Below are 17,159 nucleotides of genomic sequence, written 5' to 3'. Positions count from 1 at the left end.
TCATCTCCCCTTCCTTTCCCCTCTCTCCACACACCTCTCTCCTCTCCTTCCCCTGCGCTCCCCTCTCCCCCTCTTTTCTTCTCTACTGTCACTGTCTTTGCTCTCTCCTCCTCTCTCCTATAGCCTCTCTCTCTCTCTCCACTCTGGACACTAGTCGCTCTCGCTTCTAACAACCTGAGGCCTGCTGTTTGAGCTCATGGCTGAGATGGGAAAACCAAAGGGTGTGTTAGAGGCGATTTAGAATAAGAATGAATAAAAGACTTCACCAGTCAACTCCAAATCTCTCTCTCTCTTCCTCAACCCTTTCTCTCCCTCCCTCTTACCATATTCGCTGCATTGTTTCTTCTCGGCCTGCACCCACGTAGGCTGCATGCGTGCCTGCCTGTGTGTGTGTGTGTGTGTGCGTACGAGCACTTCCTGTGTCCCCGAGGCAGGGGGGTATTGAGGGCTTGTCAGAGTGCTGCCACCGCCGCTGCTGTTGTATCGTCTTACACCGCATGGAGAAGGGAGGGGCCTCTGTGAGGCAGGGAGGGCTTGATTACATTGTGAGCGGGGGGGGGGGGGGGGGGGGGGGGTGAATGGAGGACGGAGCTGGTGGTGGACAGCGTTCTGCTCTTCTTATCGCCTCCAGCGCTCTCCGCACAACCCACTCGGTCTACGATGGCCGGGTCTGCGTCTGTGCTCAGTTCTGGGTGTGCAGCAGTGGACATGGTGTTGGTGTGTGCATGGAGGTTTTGGGTGTGGCGACGGTAATGGTTTTGGGTGAGGCACAACTACATACACAAACCTGCGCACACACACACACACACACACACACACACACACACACACACACACACACACACACACACACACACACACACACACACACACACACACACACACACACACACACACACACACACACACACACTCGGGCAGCAAATCACTGGCATCAGGCGTCCATTTCCTACAGGATGTGCTCCTCACAAGACGCTCCATTTAGCCATTAGCACTGATTAGTAAGAACACACACATTAACACATATACACACACACACACACACACACAGACACACACACACACACACACACACACACACATACACACACACAATATGGTCATCGCCCAACCTCAATAACTATGACGTATGTGGACGTATGACTGACCAACGAGGCGTGTCTCATTCTAACGCCATTACCCAATAACGTCCATCGATTCCTGGGACCCCTGGCCCCTGGTGTGTGTGGGTGTGTGTGTGGGTCATCTGTCATTCGATGGTGGAGCGGTTGGTGTAGCGCTACACATATGTCCATCTGCTACAAGACCCAGGGAGACACTAATTCAACCATATATTTGTCACCCCTGGTGCTCTAGTCCAGATCAATACAAGCTATTGATCCCATCGCAGAGGGAATAGAGGTCCTCCTCTTCATAGCAGCGATGTGGGGAAGGAGGTCCTGGGACTATGATAAACATACACTGTTTCATTTTCGATTTCCGATTGGAAACAAGTCTTGTGGAGAGTGTCGTGTGTGTGATTTGAAAACCAACTCTTTCAGGAAAAAACATCGAAGCTCTCTTCTTCTCGACTCAGTTTGCACATTTCATGTTCATTTATCCCATTAAGTTGCTGAATCAATTAAGTACTTTCTTATTGTATCTTATTGCTCCTTATCTCATCTCATCTCATCTTCTTGAGTATGATTCTATAATATTATTGACGCAAAGCCGCTCAACGTTCCTGAGATGTCTGTCGCTGTTTGCGATGTCATGGTTTGATGTCATAGATTGTTGCTGTGCGATGTGTGTGTTGGATGTGCTCTGTGTTTGTGTGTGGAGTTGCTGGAGTCGTCACTGTCATTTAAAAGAGCATCAGTCAATACTGCAGAGTTGATGTCATTATTACAATCTTAAAGAGGGTCAATCAATACCAATTTATACTCTTGGTTGGTTTGCCTTGGATGTTTACATTTGTTGGTAACAGTGGGTAAATTGGATTTAAAAAAACAAATATATGGTTTTAGTTTAACTGTATTTTAAAAAAAGTTGTAACTGTTCAGGCAATTGAAACAACCCATTGCTTATCATGAAACATTTTATTCCCTGTCTTATTTTCAAATCTGTGTTTACTATAGCTGTAGAAGTCGACCATCATCTTCTTTTAAAACCTCATTACAACAGAAATTCGCAAGCAATTAGCTTTAATCCAAAAGAGAGTACTGTTTTTGAGTGTTATTGTGTAGGTGTGTTGGTTCTGTGTGTGTGTGTGTGTGTGTGTGTGTGTGTGTGTGTGTGTGTGTGTGTGTGTGTGTGTGTGTGTGTGTGTGTGTGTGTGTGTGTGTGTGTGTGTGTGTGTGTGTGTGTGTGTGTGTGTGTGTGTGTGCGTTTGTTGGTTTTCTGTGGTTGCATTTCCTCCAGCAATCTGGATGCCTGTGTTCCCATCTCTTCTCCACCCCAGGGGGGGGTATAGTCGGTGGCCACATCCTCTACAACAGACCCCCCATGCCAGTATCCATGTAGCCCAGCTGGAAAACCCTCCACACCCTGTCAAGGTCCATGTAGCCCAGCTTCAGCATCCCTTTGCTTCAGAAAAAGGTTGTAAACATTCTCATCTCAGGACCCAAAACATATAGATCTATATCCGTGGGACCCCAGCACCACACACCACAAAGAACCCTGGGCACACTGGAAACACAGATCCTCTGCTGGTTCAAGCATGCTTTGATTTGGGTGCCGTCCCATTTGTTTAAGAAACGACGGGCCCTCCTTTTTATAAATATATGTAGCTGTAGCCGCCGGCGCTGTGGTCAGCGTGTGTGTTGGGATCCACTCTTGCCTGGCTAAGGTAACCTCAACACTCCCCGGCTCTGATGGAAAAATCCATTCCCCGCACTTGGTAAAAAAACAGACTCTTCCATCATAATGTGTGCTGCCGTGGGAGAGGTGCCGCCCTGAATAAAGGCCTAAGCAGTTCTATGTTTTTGGCTTACGATGTTCTGGAAAGTTGAAGGTTGCTGGTTGATTTCCCGATGCCAACCAAGTAAAGAGAGAGAACCTTGAGCAAGATGCCTATCCCTTTTGTGTGTGTGTGTGTGTGTGTGTGTGTGTGTGTGTGTGTGTGTGTGTGTGTGTGTGTGTGTGTGTGTGTGTGTGTGTGTGTGTGTGTGTGTGTGTGTGTGTGTGTGTGTGTGTTTTTTTTGCAGGTGCAAGAAAGTAAACACACATAGGGGCACACTAATCGGTTGATTAAGGACCTGAAAGGTTCTAGGTTTTAACCCCTATGTCTAAAGTCTAACATGTAGGCCTTGTATGCACAAGATGCCCCCTAACCACTACCGGCTCCTTAGTGACATAGTCATATTCATTGCAAGTAACTTTGCATGAGAGTGTCTGCTTGATCACTAAATATCAAATAGCATTGTACCGGAACGAATCTGAACCAGCCAAATTGTGTAGTTGTGCCTCAGAAAGTCCCACTGTGTATGATGGTTTACTGTGCACGTCCTCTGTAGCGTGTAGTGGGTACGGTCAGGCCACTCCATGACTCCCTGCAGCTGAGGGCCATATCCTTAGCGACCAGAATATTGATATTACAATAACAGGGATGCCTACGTGTTGTGTAAAAGCTTTGTGATTTGTAGAGAAGAATCTCCCCTCTCTCTGTATGTCGCTCTCTGTCGCTCTGTCTCTCCCTGTCTCTCCCTGTCTCTCCCTGTCTCTCCCTGTCTCTCCCTGTCTCTCTCTGTCTCTCTGTTCCTGGTCTCTCTGATCTCTCTCTTCTCTCTCTCTCTCTCTCTCTCTCTATCTCTATCTCTCTCTCTCTCTCTCTCTCTCTCTCTCTCTCTCTCTCTCTCTCTCTCTCTCTCTCTCTCTCTCTCTCTCTCTCTCTCTCTCTCTCTTCTCTCTCTTCTCTCTCTCACTCTCACTCTCACTCTCACTCTCACTCTCTCTCTCACTCTCTCTCTCACTCACTCCCAGCAATAAAAGCAGCTTCTTTACCATAAGCATATACCAGTGACAGGAGGGAGGAGAAAGGGGTTGAGGCAGAGGGGGAAAGGGAGGGAGTGGGGGTTTGTTTTGCTACTTCCCTCCCCACTGAGACTCATAGTAACATGCTGTTCATACTTCATGGTATATTATATCTTATCGATAAACATACCGTCTTTCTATTATTATATTTTACCTCTGCTCTAACACACAATAGAATACACTACAGTTACAGTAGTTTAAGTTTGTGAGAACATTTTTGTCATCCAAAATTCAGATTTTGACTGATTAATTTCCTGCTTTATTAACATCAACATGTGGGTTGGAATTATGTTGAAAAGGAGATTTTTTTTTAAAAGATGACAAATGTAACATGCATTGTGGAGTCCATTCCATACCTGTGCTAAAGGGCCAAGCTATCGGTGTCCCGGCTTGCTGTGATGGTGCTCAGGTATTCAACGCTCAGCCTCTGCCATATAGGTGCTGAGGTAGTTTATAACGAGGAATACACTGGAACTCTGGACCCCTAGAGCCAAGCCAGGGGCCACTCCGCAGCCAACACACACACACATACACACTCACGCACACACACACACACGCACGCACGCACGCACGCACGCACGCACACACGCACGCACGCAAGCACGCACACACACACACGCTTGTCTGCGACGTACGAGTGGGTAGGCGTACAGTAGGGCCCCTTCCTCCTCTTCCTCCTCTTCCTCCAGATGAATGATTGATGAGGCTTCAGTGTGGATGAATAAGAGCAGTTGGATGGGTAATGATAGAGGGAGGGGGTCCAGATGCAGCCGATCTATTTTCCCCTATCACACATTACATACATTATCCTAGAAGTATTTATATCTTAAGCTACATAATGATTACTAATGAAGCTGTAATGCCCAGCCATCTCTACATTATCCCATGAAGGGGGCATTTGAATCTCCTCTTTTAGGGCTTTCATAAACTAATGGATTTACATTATGGTTCCGATATCGATGTGCTTCTAGCCTGAGGCATTACTGAGTCAGGGAAACTCCTCAATGAAGTTTAATCAGCATCTTTAACATGGCCACCGGAAGGTAACAAACACACACACACACACACACACACACACACACACACACACACACACACACACACACACACACACACACACACACACACACACTACTGATGGGACAATACCTTTGTGTTACCCTGTGTGTGTGTTTCTGTGTTTGTGTGTCTGTATTTGTTTGTAAGTCTGTGTGTGTGTGTGTGTGTGTGTGTGTGTGTGTGTTTACTTGGATGTGTGTTTTTTTCATGTGTTCGTTCTCAAAATGTGAGCATGTATTGCATGAGCGCGGAGTCAGAATGTAAGCATGATTAGCATGTGTGCGAGGCCTAAATTAGTGAATGTTAGGGTTCTGATGAGAATGGCCATGGTGGCATAGTTAATCAAATGAATCAGTGGAATAAAGTGGATGGATCAGAGGGCAGATCTTAGAACTACTTATTGACAGACATACAGTCAGTCAGATAGACAGACAGAGAGACAAACAAGCGGGCAAACAGACGAACGGATAGACATAAAGGCAGACAGACAGACAGACAGACAGACAGACAGACAGACAGACAGACAGACAGACAGACAGACAGACAGACAGACAGACAGACAGACAGACAGACAGACAGACAGACAGATTGAGACACGGCTGGAGAGACAGAAAGACGTACAGACAGTTTGAGTGACACTCAAACTGATCGAAGTACATCGAGGTTGTCGTGTTGTTCTGAGGAAACATCAGCAACAAGCTTGTTCTCCATATCTGTTGGTGATGCCTGCTCATTAGTTTAGAGTTAGCGATATTCTGGAAGCGATCCAATTCAACCAGGTTTGTAGATTTAAAATACTCTTAGCGGTTAAGATAAGGGCATTTGAGTACACTTTTCTTTGTTTAATTCATCCTCCCAAATGTTTTCCCTTTCTTATTCTTTAAACACAGTTCTTATTTGGTTTTCTTCCCTTGCTAAGCCCATTGTATTGCTTTTTCTTCCTTCTTTACTTGTTGCACAAAAATAGTTATATTTGATTGTACCAAAGAAAGCTCTCTTTTTGTGTTATGTGCATGTGTGTGTGTGTATGTGTGTGTTTGTTTGTGTGCATGTGTGTGTTTATGTGCATGCAAATGTGCTTGTGTGTGTGTGCCTGTATGTTTGTGTGGCTGTGTTTGTGTGTGTGTGTGTGTGTGTGTTTGGTGCCACGGTATGACCTTACTGTAAGACCCGGGTCTATCACCGATGCGTTTAGAGCGGGTTGACCTCTGACACTGAGCTCCTTCCACTCAGGTGTTATCGGTGGCCCCAACAGTGATTAGTCTTAGCCCTTTTAGCTTGTTCTCTAAGCTCACTGGGTGCTCCCGGGTACTCATAGGCTGACCCATGCATTTTAGGGTAACACTACCGTGCTCTTGAGCAATACACGGGCTGCAGAGATGTGGAGGAGGGAGAAGGGCTGAGATAGAGGAGGGGAGATGAGATGAGGAGTGGTGATGAGAGGAGGACATGAGAAGAGATGGAGAGGTGGAGAGGAGAGTTAGCTTAGGAAGTGGTGTGCATCGATGTTTCTATCTTTTTGTGTATATTTGGGTATGTTTCTCTGTCCATCCATCCGGCCTTCCGTCTGTGTGGCTGTCTGTTTCTCTGTCTGGCTGTAAGTCTTCTGTCTGTCAAAATGCTTGTTTTATTTTTAATAGAAAATGGTTCAGACTACCTATTAGCTTAGGTTATATTGCGCTGATATATCAGCACAATATAATCAAAGCCAAGCTGATATATCAGCACAATATAATCAAAGCAAAACTGGTATATCAGCACAATATAATCAAAGCAGATAGGTAGTCCGATCCATATACGCTATATCTGTATTAGTGATATATAACCTGGTGATATATAACCTAGTGCCACATCAGTTTTAATAGGGTCCTCTGCAATGAGAAAAAGGAAAACATTTCATCGTTCACATCCACACTTCGTGATTGACTAAGTTCATATATGCTGCATTATTAAAGGTCCTTTATCAAGTTGATATCCATGCAACACCCCCCCCCCCCCCCCCCCCCCCCCCCCCCCCCCCCACACACACACACACACCCCTCCTCTCTCTCACCGACCCCCACCCTCTGGAAACGGATGGTTGCCATGGAGACCAACGAAGGGGTTTCTATGGCTCAGGGCTTGACTCGAGCAGACTGCAGGGGTACGGGAATTTCACGCGCGCGTTCACAATCCAGTCAGAAAGGGGATGCAGATAAGGACGAGATCAGCAACAGGACCACAGGGCTCGCCTCGACAGCCCACGGCAGCCCCTCTCCTGGGAGCTCTGAAGTCCTGGTAGCAGGGGAACTGACTCCCGGGAGCCTGGTGGTTTGTGTGGAGATGAAGTGGCCCGTTTGTCAGGTGAATTAAAAGGTCTTTCACACCGGCACGTTGTCTAGACTGGAGAAGTCAAAGAAAACATTGCAGAAAACAAAGTGCTTGACTCACTCGCCCTGATTATCTCTCTTCCTTGCTCATATCACTGCCTCTCTGTCTCTCTCTGTCTCTCTCTCTCCATCTCTCCCACTCAATCTCTCTGTTTGTTTCTGATGAAATCAGTGCTTCTATGGCGATGCTTCTGGTTTATATCCTCTGCTTTATGTTTTTAAAAAAAAACAGTGATGAAAACAATAGTTTATATTTCAGGTGGATAGTGAAAAAGCCAGGCAAATATTTATCGTCATATTTCTTAATAGCTTCCACTCTATGAGCAGAGCTTCTCGCTTGGTGATAGAAAATGACATTCTTTAAACTAACACTTGGCTACCTGTCAACATAATGTCAGAGAGGTGGTTAATTCACACTGTTTACTGGGTTTATCTTCACCGGTTGACTGCATGTTGCCAACAACAGAAACTTATTGTTTTAAAAACAAGCTCATGTTGCCAGGGTTAGGAAATATATGTTAAACCATATATTTAATCCAACCAGAGAAAAAACGTATAACAAATCTTTTTCTCAAGAGTGCCCTTGCCAAGACAGGCAGAAGCAGTCAACAACATAACCTTTCAGACAGACAACACTCACCAATCAACCAAGCCTTTGAACAACCCTTTATATATATTTATATCCCAACTTTTCAAAAGTAATATTCTTTCCCCTCCTAAGTGAGCCCTTTCACTTGTGGCTGGGAGGGCCCGGGCCCTGTCTACCATACAACCGATGATGACACAGAAGCAGCCTCTGCTGCTCACCACTTTCATCCCCTTTCACACCAAGCAGCATTCACAGGCGAACCACAGCAAGATGCGCCAGACCCCAGGCGCTCACCCTTCCCATCAATACCCGTCACTTCACTGCACCACCTTCCAACCCCGCCCCCCCCAGCTGTCCTCGGCCATATCTCAGCCGTCCTTTTAGGAATGAACCCGATTGGCATACTGATGACCTGCTCTATCGCTGGCATCAGAAACCGATCCATCGTGTTGACTGACTGATCAGACCCCACTTGTTGGGTCGGGACGGGGAACAACCTACCTGTAGGCTTCCCTGAGCGAGATGCCCTTATCTCAACCTACGCCTTCATGTATCTGGAAGAAAAAAATATTTTGTGGTCTTTCCACTTTTGTGGTTGTAGTTATTCTGGGTGTAGATTTCCAGTCTGTTCTGGTTGTGGTTTACCTTGACGCAGTACATTTTTGGTTGATTTTTTCAGATTGTTGTTCTGTCTGGTTGCATTGCTTGGTGGTTGTAGATTTACCTGGGTTCTTTTCTGGTTGTGTTTGTTTCTTGTCTTAGCCTTCTCTGTCTGGATGTATCTTTTGTAGCTTTTCTGGGTATATTTGTGCGTTTGTGTGCTTTTTTGTGATTCCGCTTCACCTGCCCTCACCCGTGGTGTACGCCACTCCTTGGTTGCAGCGCAGTGGTGTGTGTCATACAATATTCTATTTCAGACGCAGGGTGATATTTATTCCACCTTGTGTGTGATCCCAACAGAGTGCAACAGGGTTTGTGTGTGTGTGTGTGTGTGTGTGTGTGTGTGTGTGTGTGTGTGTGTGTGTGTGTGTGTGTGTGTGTGTGTGTGTGTGTGTGTGTGTGTGTGTGTGTGTGTGTGTGTGTGTGTGTGTGTAATTGTTTTCGGAGACTAAATATATACTATACGTCAATGAGTGAGTTCTTCCATCCGTTGCAATATCGTGGAGTGTCGCGCGTGTAATAACAGTATCAGAGCCCGGTATGTAAATGACAGCCTAATAACTCATGTTCAAGGCAGTGTAGAGCAAGCGATCGGGCATGAAGCATGGCTTGTTTGGCACCCTCTTCCTGTGCTTGCTACAAGGCTGTTTTTTGTAGCGTCACAACATTTGACAACAGGTACCACAAAGAATTGTTTTTCCTAAAGAAAGGAATGTTAACCTGCTCACACTGTCTGGGAAACAGTTGATAGAGAAGGCTCGGTTTGAGGCAACATCTGGGTTGTTTGTCACTGTTCCGTTGCCTTCTATCAAGTGGGAAATATGAATAATGTATTTGACATGAAATGTTATGCAACTTTGTGTTCCTGTTGCTTATCTTATTTCCTCTATCTCTGAGGAAAAAGTTTACTGATATCATATCGTTCTTTTAGAAATTCCCTATCCTTGCATGTATTTTTAAACCTTAAATTATCAAATATTGATTAAGAAATCAAGTCGTTATTCTATCTGGAGCACACTAATCTTTCCTGTTTTTCTATTATCTGACGCTCGCCTGAGGTTTAGAACAATAAGTACCTGTAATGGAATTTCATTTGTAGCCATGAACAGCATTTTGCTTAGTTCTGCTTAGCCCTGCTAAGCTCCGGCACTGCAGTGAAACTGTTGTCACTGCTGACACAAGCTGCTCTATATGCATGTGGAGAATACACTATCGCCCTCCCCCTCTCTCTCTCTCCCCCCACCTCTTTTCCACCTTCTTTCTCACTCTGTCCCTGTCTCTCTCTCTCTCCCTCCCTCCCTCTCTCTCTCTCTCTCTCTCTCTCTCTCTCTCTCTCTCTCTCTATCTCCCTCTCTCTCTCTCTCTCTCTCTCTCTCTCTCTCTCTCTCTCTCTCTCTCTCTCTCTCTCTCTCTCTCTCTCTCTCTCTCTCTCTCTCTCTCTCTCTAGCAAGCACCCTTTCAACCTCTCTCTTTAGCTCTCTGAATGTCTGGTAGTGAGTGACACAGTTAGATTGGACACACACACACACACACACACACACACACACAGACATACACATACAGACACACACACACACACACATGCTGGCTGTCACTAATGATAGTTCTCCTTGGAGGAGCGGAGGGGAGTGTGAGGAAGAAGAGGAGGTGATAGAACAGTCAGTGAGGGTGGCAAGGGAGAAGATCAAAGAGGAGGGTAAGGCAGAAGACGAGGAGTTGACAAGCGGTGAGGACGAAGGGCGAGGAGGAGGAGGAGGCAGGAGGTGATTGAGGAGGGTGACTTGTGGAACCCACTTATACTTTGGGTTCCACAAGTCGCTCTCTTAACTGCAGGTTAAGAGAGGAGGGTGAGGTGATGAGGAAGGTGCAGGGTCGGAGACATTGTGGCGCCAAACAGATCAAGATAGATAGATACAATAAATATTAGGCATGACTCGACCAGAATACCACAGTTTGACCCGTTTGGCAGATATATGGTGATATGTGAATGTGAGAGAGCTAAGGCTAAAACCCTTTCGTGTCTATCTGGATGGAAGGGAAATGGTGAAAATGGTTGTTATTTAAACTAGTGAGCTTGTAAACATTGCAAGGCACATTATTGTTTATATGGTCTTGTTTATATGACACATTAAAGGCAGGTTTTACATACTGATCATTGGGCTGAAATTTGGATTTACCTTCACGTGGGAGTTGCATAAAAAAACACATTAATGCCAGCCTTATAATGTTGGACATTTTTAAGGATACAGTGATAAATGTATTGACCCAAATAAATATGAACGAGTTCTGGTTAAATTCCCAGCTGTTTGTCTTTCGTTCAAGTATGTAATTGGAGAACAACTTGTCCGTTGCACATCAATAGAACGGACGGATATTCTATTCTCAAAATAAAATCACTTTATTATTTGAATGACGGGTCATATGCAAATACACTTCTCTGGCAGAAAAATAGCCGCTTATGACAAGTCCTTCCAATTGTGTTACTTGGGAAAAATCCCCCAAAATGTTAAATAATTTATATGTAAGCAAGGTCTTATCTGCCGTCTAATTGGTAGACACAGACAGACCTCGGGTGTGTAGTCAGCCGGACCAACTGTGATTGCAAGTAGGGTGTGTGTGTGTGTGTGTGTGTGTGTGTGTGTGTGTGTGTGTGTGTGTGTGTCTGTGTGTGTGTCCGCGAGCAGGAAGAGGGCTTGTGTCACACAGGTCTGAGTGGTGTACTGTGGTGTGGCTGTCAGAGTATGTTGACGTGTGTGTGTGTGTGTGTGTGTGTGTGTGTGTGTGTGTGTGTGTGTGTGTGTGTGTGTGTGTGTGTGTGTGTGTGTGTGTGTGTGTGTGTGTGTGTGTGTGTGTGTGTGTGTGGTGTTGCTGGGGCTTGGGGGCGGGGGGGGCTATTACGTGCCTTCTATTTCAATCCACTCCAGACGGGAAACACACGTTAGCCAATCATAAACATGTCATATACAGCTATGTATACAACACCCCCAAGCCTTGCTCATGAGCAAACATATCCCGACATAAACTTGGTTAAGTTCATTTATTTTCAATTTTGAAGAGTTCTGCGCAGCCCTTTAACATCTAGTTCCCAGAATGGTTCATCATTTTGAAACTATATCCTTGAATCGAATATATTTATACATCTATATCATTTTGTTAAATGGGGCTTGGCCTAGCCTAGTGGCTATTAGGGCTTCCTGATGCTCTCTGAACATTAGCACTAGCCTCCTGATGGCTTATTCACAGAGACTGTGATTGATGGGGTCTGGCGCACCGCCCTGACACCGTCTAAATTATACAGTTGGCTTCATCCCCACCGTCCCTCCAGTAACACCACATTAGACGCAGGGTTCTCCCTCTCTCCGTGAACAAACAAGGAGTTTTTGTGTGCCATTTCATTCTCAACTTGCTTTAAAGGGAGAATCCTTCAAATCGACCGTTCGATTTATTTTGTTTCGGGACAAATTGTTTCAGATGCACATTTGTTTTCAGTCATCAGGATTGTGCACCCGTGCAGGCTGCCATTACAAACCTTTCAAACGACTGACTCAAAACACGTCTTCTCCACTCTGTTTTCAGTTGACATTACATTTAGTGATTCAGCAGGTGTTTTTTTATTGGTTTGGATTGTCTGGCTCGACCTTGTTTTTCCTTTAAAACAACAACTGGACAGAGTGCACGGTAGCTGTAGAAACACAAGCTTTACTCCCTTCCTTCCTCTGTTTCCAGTCGGTTTGGTCGTTGCTGTGGTCTCTGAGCTCCGTCGTCGAGCGGCTCTAGCCTATTGCCTCAGCGAGGTGACTCGCCAGCCACCGTTGTGTCTATCAATATCGATCGGTGTAATTGATCTCCTGTAGACTTCATCTTCCTCTACATTACTCAGAGCTCTCTGTGCACAGATCGGATGCGAAACAAGGTGGGAATGTCCCGTTAGTCGATGTGTGTTAGTGTGTTTGTGTGGGTGTGTGTCATTTTATGAGGGTCTAGTTACACTGGCAGAGCCAACTGACAGTGAGGGGAGGGGAAGGGTGGTGTGTTCCTTTGGGAAAGTCCCCTTGATATTCGTGTAACATTTGATGTTCTGCTGCCAGGGCAGCAGAGCTCCGGTTACATGTGATGAACTGGGACGACTGTTCTGCTGACTAAGATCAGCAGCTGTTCATTTGGGGCCAAACAGTGAGCAAAAAAGATTTAGCTCATTATCTTCCCTTTTCTCCCTGTCTCACTCCCTTGGTCCCTCCCTGGCTGCCGTTCCTCCCTCTTTCTCTCCCCCCCCCCCCCCCCCCCCCATCCCACCCTTCGTATCTCCTGCCTCTCTCTTTCTCTATCTTTCTCTCTCTTGTCCATCGATCGCTCCCTCTCTGCTCCCTCCCTCTGTTTCTCAATTGTCTCTCTCCATTTGTCTCTCTCCATCGCCCTCCCTCCCTCCCCCCTCCCTCCCTCCCCCCCCTCCCTCCCTCCCCCCTTCCCTCCCTCTCAGAACGTACATCTAACTCTGTGCCATTGCTGTTGGGAGGAGAACCCATATATATATATATACGCACAGTTGCACACACACACACACACACACAACCTACTAACTGTCTAACACGTGATGATGAAGCATTTTCGTAGACACATATTCAACACAATATCTGGGAGTAGAGGCGGAAAGAGCAGTAGAAGAAAATGGTTCTTCTCAGATCTGCGGCCCACGTGGATCGAATCCCAGGCAGATGATTGATGGAGGAGTTGTTGGATAAGTCATAATTCTCCCCCCGTCCCCCTGTTCAGACACCCGGGAGTGTCTTAAGAACAGGATTAATAACTGGGCAGGGCAGAAAGAGAGACTAAAGAAATCGAGAGACTAAAGAAATCGAGAGAAAAAAAGAGAGAGAGAGAGAGAGAGAGAGAGAGAGAGAGAGAGAGAGAGAGAGAGAGAGAGAGAGAGAGAGAGAGAGAGAGAGAGAGAGAGAGAGAGAGAGAGAGAGAGAGAGAGAGAAGATTGAGGGAAATTCACTTTTAATGGATCTAATGGGTTGATCGTTTCTTAGTCAGTGTTGTAATGTTATATTGCAGAAGGGAGAAAGCTGTTAGAGGAATAGTGGTTCAAATGTTCCACTTGATTCCACAATCAATTTAGTCACATGGTGGGGGTGAGAGGGTATCTATATCCTAAGTTAGACTGTGGACATAGGGGGGATCGAACCAAGAACCTTTAGGCTGGGAGTCAAACAACCGAACCACTGCCACCCTATCCTGCTCCCCACATATATCCCCACCACATACAGCACTATATATTTGGAACCAGGTTGCCATCCATTGTTTTTAGGCAAGAAAGATTTGAAAAAACCTTCTGCAGACACAGTAGTCGAGCAGGTGCAGGTCCCGATTGTTTAACCCGCTCAGCGAGGAAAGTGAGATCGCAAAATGGATTACTCTACTTTCTGCATTCTTATCATGAAGACAGGATTGGAGCTTTGTCACGACAAAATCTCAGAGGGATGGCCTGTATTAAAGGCCTTTACTGAAATGTGTAGGCGCAAAAACATTTCCATGTATGGATACAATATCTAGTCACATCGCCCAGCTCTACCTGATTTTGTCTTTGTGGCATAGTGCAGGCTTTATTTCTGAAGCAGTTTCATCAGAAATATTACTGTCTTTCTTTGATTGCTCCATCTCCTAATCGTGTGTTGGCGCTGTCCCTCGCTGTCCTCCTCCTCCTCCTCTGTCTCGTCATCTTCCTTGCTTCCATCTTGCTGCCCGTGCAAAGTGTGTCTGTAGCTCCGCAACCTGGATGTGTATGTGTGTTGGATTGCATGTGCACTGTGCAGTGTTGTGAATGTGTGAATGCTTGTTCATATGCACCCACATGCACTATGCAAAGTACGCAAATACTTTATGTGTGTCTGTGTTGTGTGTGTCTGAGTGTGCGGGTTTGTGTGTGTATTTGCTGGCACAAACAAACACATGTTATTCGGGGAGATTGTGTGCCTGCATATATTTACTTTCAAGTGTCTTATTTGCCGTTTTGAATTGAATGTTGTAAGAGAGAGAGAGAGAGAGAGAGAGAGAGAGAGAGAGAGAGAGAGAGAGAGAGAGAGAGCGAGAGAGCGAGAGAGCGAGAGAGCGAGAGAGAGAGAGAGAGAGACTCACCTAATCTTATGAAGTCTTTGATTTGCGTGATTAATATTTACACATTTGTGTGGGCTTCATTCATATTCTACCCCCTCTGGCTCTGTCTCTGGGGAGCAGGGCAGATACCAGATAGATTGCCTTGGTGTGTTGTGCTAACAGGAAGCTACAGGAAGCTATAGAGGAAGCTACAGGTGTGCTAGGGCTATCAGGACTGTCTCTTTGCTCCATCGCGTTGGTAACCAAGAGGGTCCACGTTTGCAGTCTTCTCGTGTGGCAAGAGCTAGGTAGGCACAGAGAAGAACAGCATATATGGTATCAGATACAGAATATAGGTGAATAAAGTATCATATACAGTGTATAGCTGTATAAGGTATCATAAACAGTATCTAGGTGTACAAGGTATCATATACAGTATATCGCTGAATAAAGTATCATAGACAGTGTATAGGTGTATAAGCTATCATATTCAGTCTATAGGTGAATAACCTATCATATACAGTATATAGGTGTATAAGGTATCATATTCAGTATATCGCTGAATCATATACAGTGTATAGGTGTATAAGCTATCATATACAATCTATAGGTGAATAACCTATCATAGGTGTGTATGGTATCATATACAGTATATCAGCTAATAAGGTATCGTATACGGTAAACAGGTGAATAAAGTATCCAGTATATATGTATAAGGTATCATTTACAGTATTCTCACAAGGTCTGCTGTTGTACCTTGCTGAGCACACATATCACATGCATCTTCATGTAGTTTACGTATTCCTATTACGTATGTTATAATGAAGCAATATCCCACGAGAGGAAGTGCTGTTACACTGAATATCAGCGGGGCTGAGTCATAGGCTCTAGTCCGCAGGTCCAGTAACGAAGACAATTACAGGACCTCGAGTGTGATATTGTTTTTAAACAACATTTCCACAAGCGCTGTTTGTTAGTTAACAGTAATAAGCGACAACAGATTCATTTATGATCTGTTTGTTTATGTAATCATTTATTTGGCTCTGCCACCACAAATAGTTCCACAACAGGACTGGGACTGGATGGTTGCCAAGCAACATATAACAATTTTGCTGCACACTAGCTTGCTACTTTGTGTAGGTCTACACGTTACCGTAAGCCACATGTATCAATGTATATTTATCGGTATGTTTCCGTGTATTGTGCGATCAGTGAAATAAGAGTCGGTCTCAAAACCTAGAGAGTAGAGTTGAGTGATGCATATGTATTCTCAAATGCCAGTGCTGTTATACACTATAACAGCACTGATGGAATACTTATTCAGAACTAACTGTTGTATAAACTTTATTTATATCATTATTTATATAATAATATTATTTATATATTAAAATGTGCGTTACAATGACAGATTCGGTAAAACCACAGATACGACAGTAAAGCTGAAATACAGTTTGACGGGTGCTATGTTCATTTAATTTATAATTTAAAATAATACACTTTATATAAATGACGCTTTCCTAAACCTGGTTGTTTGTGGTTCTCTAGGATGCTGGCCACGGTTGGGGCCGACTTTGACCTTCGCACCCTGAGGGCCGTTAGGGTCCTACGGCCCCTGAAGCTGGTCTCTGGCATCCCCAGTGAGTTCAACTGTGTTCCTATCAATATCCGTATTCATTTGTTGGGAATAGGTCGCGGAGCTCAGACTACATGCCGTGCAGTCTGTCATCACCATACTACTGCTATATTGAGCGCCTCACACCTCCTTCTCCCTCAGGTCTTCAGGTTGTCCTGAAGTCCATCATGAAGGCCATGGTTCCTCTGCTCCAGATCGGCATGCTCCTCTTCTTTGCCATCCTCATGTTCGCCATCATCGGCCTGGACTTCTACATGGGGAAGTTCCACCACACCTGTTTCCACAAAGACACTGGTATGTGGACGCCGCAAACTTGCATCGGAAACTGAAGGTGAAATGGAAACTGAAAGTGAAACTAAAACCATTGAGGGAAATAATGTTACTTCTGTGATGCACTGATGCACTTCAAAGTAAGATATACAATCAGGGTTTGACTTATTGTAATAGGGATCAGGGAATGGGTGATTATTTATCTGTTTGGATAGTTGGACTACTTTGGTAACAACCCAACAAAACAATCTATATTTTCTGTTGTTGGAATGTTATTTTTTGTTATGTTTTGCTATATAGTGTAGTGTTATGTTGGAATTTTATGTTTTGTTATGTCGGCTATATATATTGTATTGCTACAGTGTCGTGTTATGTTGGAATGGTATGTTGTGTTATTTTGTGCTATACAGTGTAGTGTTATGTTGGAATGGTATGTTGTGCTATGTTGTGCTTCATAGTGTAGTGTTATGTTGGA

The 17,159-nt window shown here is 44.9% G+C and overlaps 1 protein-coding gene across 1 annotated transcript in view; it reads left to right on the top strand.

Annotated features, from left to right (window-relative positions):
* The window catches only part of cacna1ba (calcium channel, voltage-dependent, N type, alpha 1B subunit, a), a 93,229-nt gene that overhangs the window by 5,897 nt on the left and 70,173 nt on the right, over nucleotides 1–17,159 (top strand). The window contains exons 4-5 of the mRNA XM_030359238.1: nucleotides 16,327–16,418; nucleotides 16,556–16,708. Coding sequence (XP_030215098.1) covers nucleotides 16,327–16,418; nucleotides 16,556–16,708 — 245 coding nt within the window. The remainder of the gene's footprint in view (nucleotides 1–16,326; nucleotides 16,419–16,555; nucleotides 16,709–17,159) is intronic.

This window comes from Gadus morhua, chromosome 6 (assembly GCF_902167405.1).
Source record: "Gadus morhua chromosome 6, gadMor3.0, whole genome shotgun sequence".
In the NCBI taxonomy this organism is placed as follows: domain Eukaryota; kingdom Metazoa; phylum Chordata; class Actinopteri; order Gadiformes; family Gadidae; genus Gadus; species Gadus morhua.
Note: the sequence above shows the minus strand (reverse complement) of the source record. Positions and strands in the feature narration are given on the sequence as shown.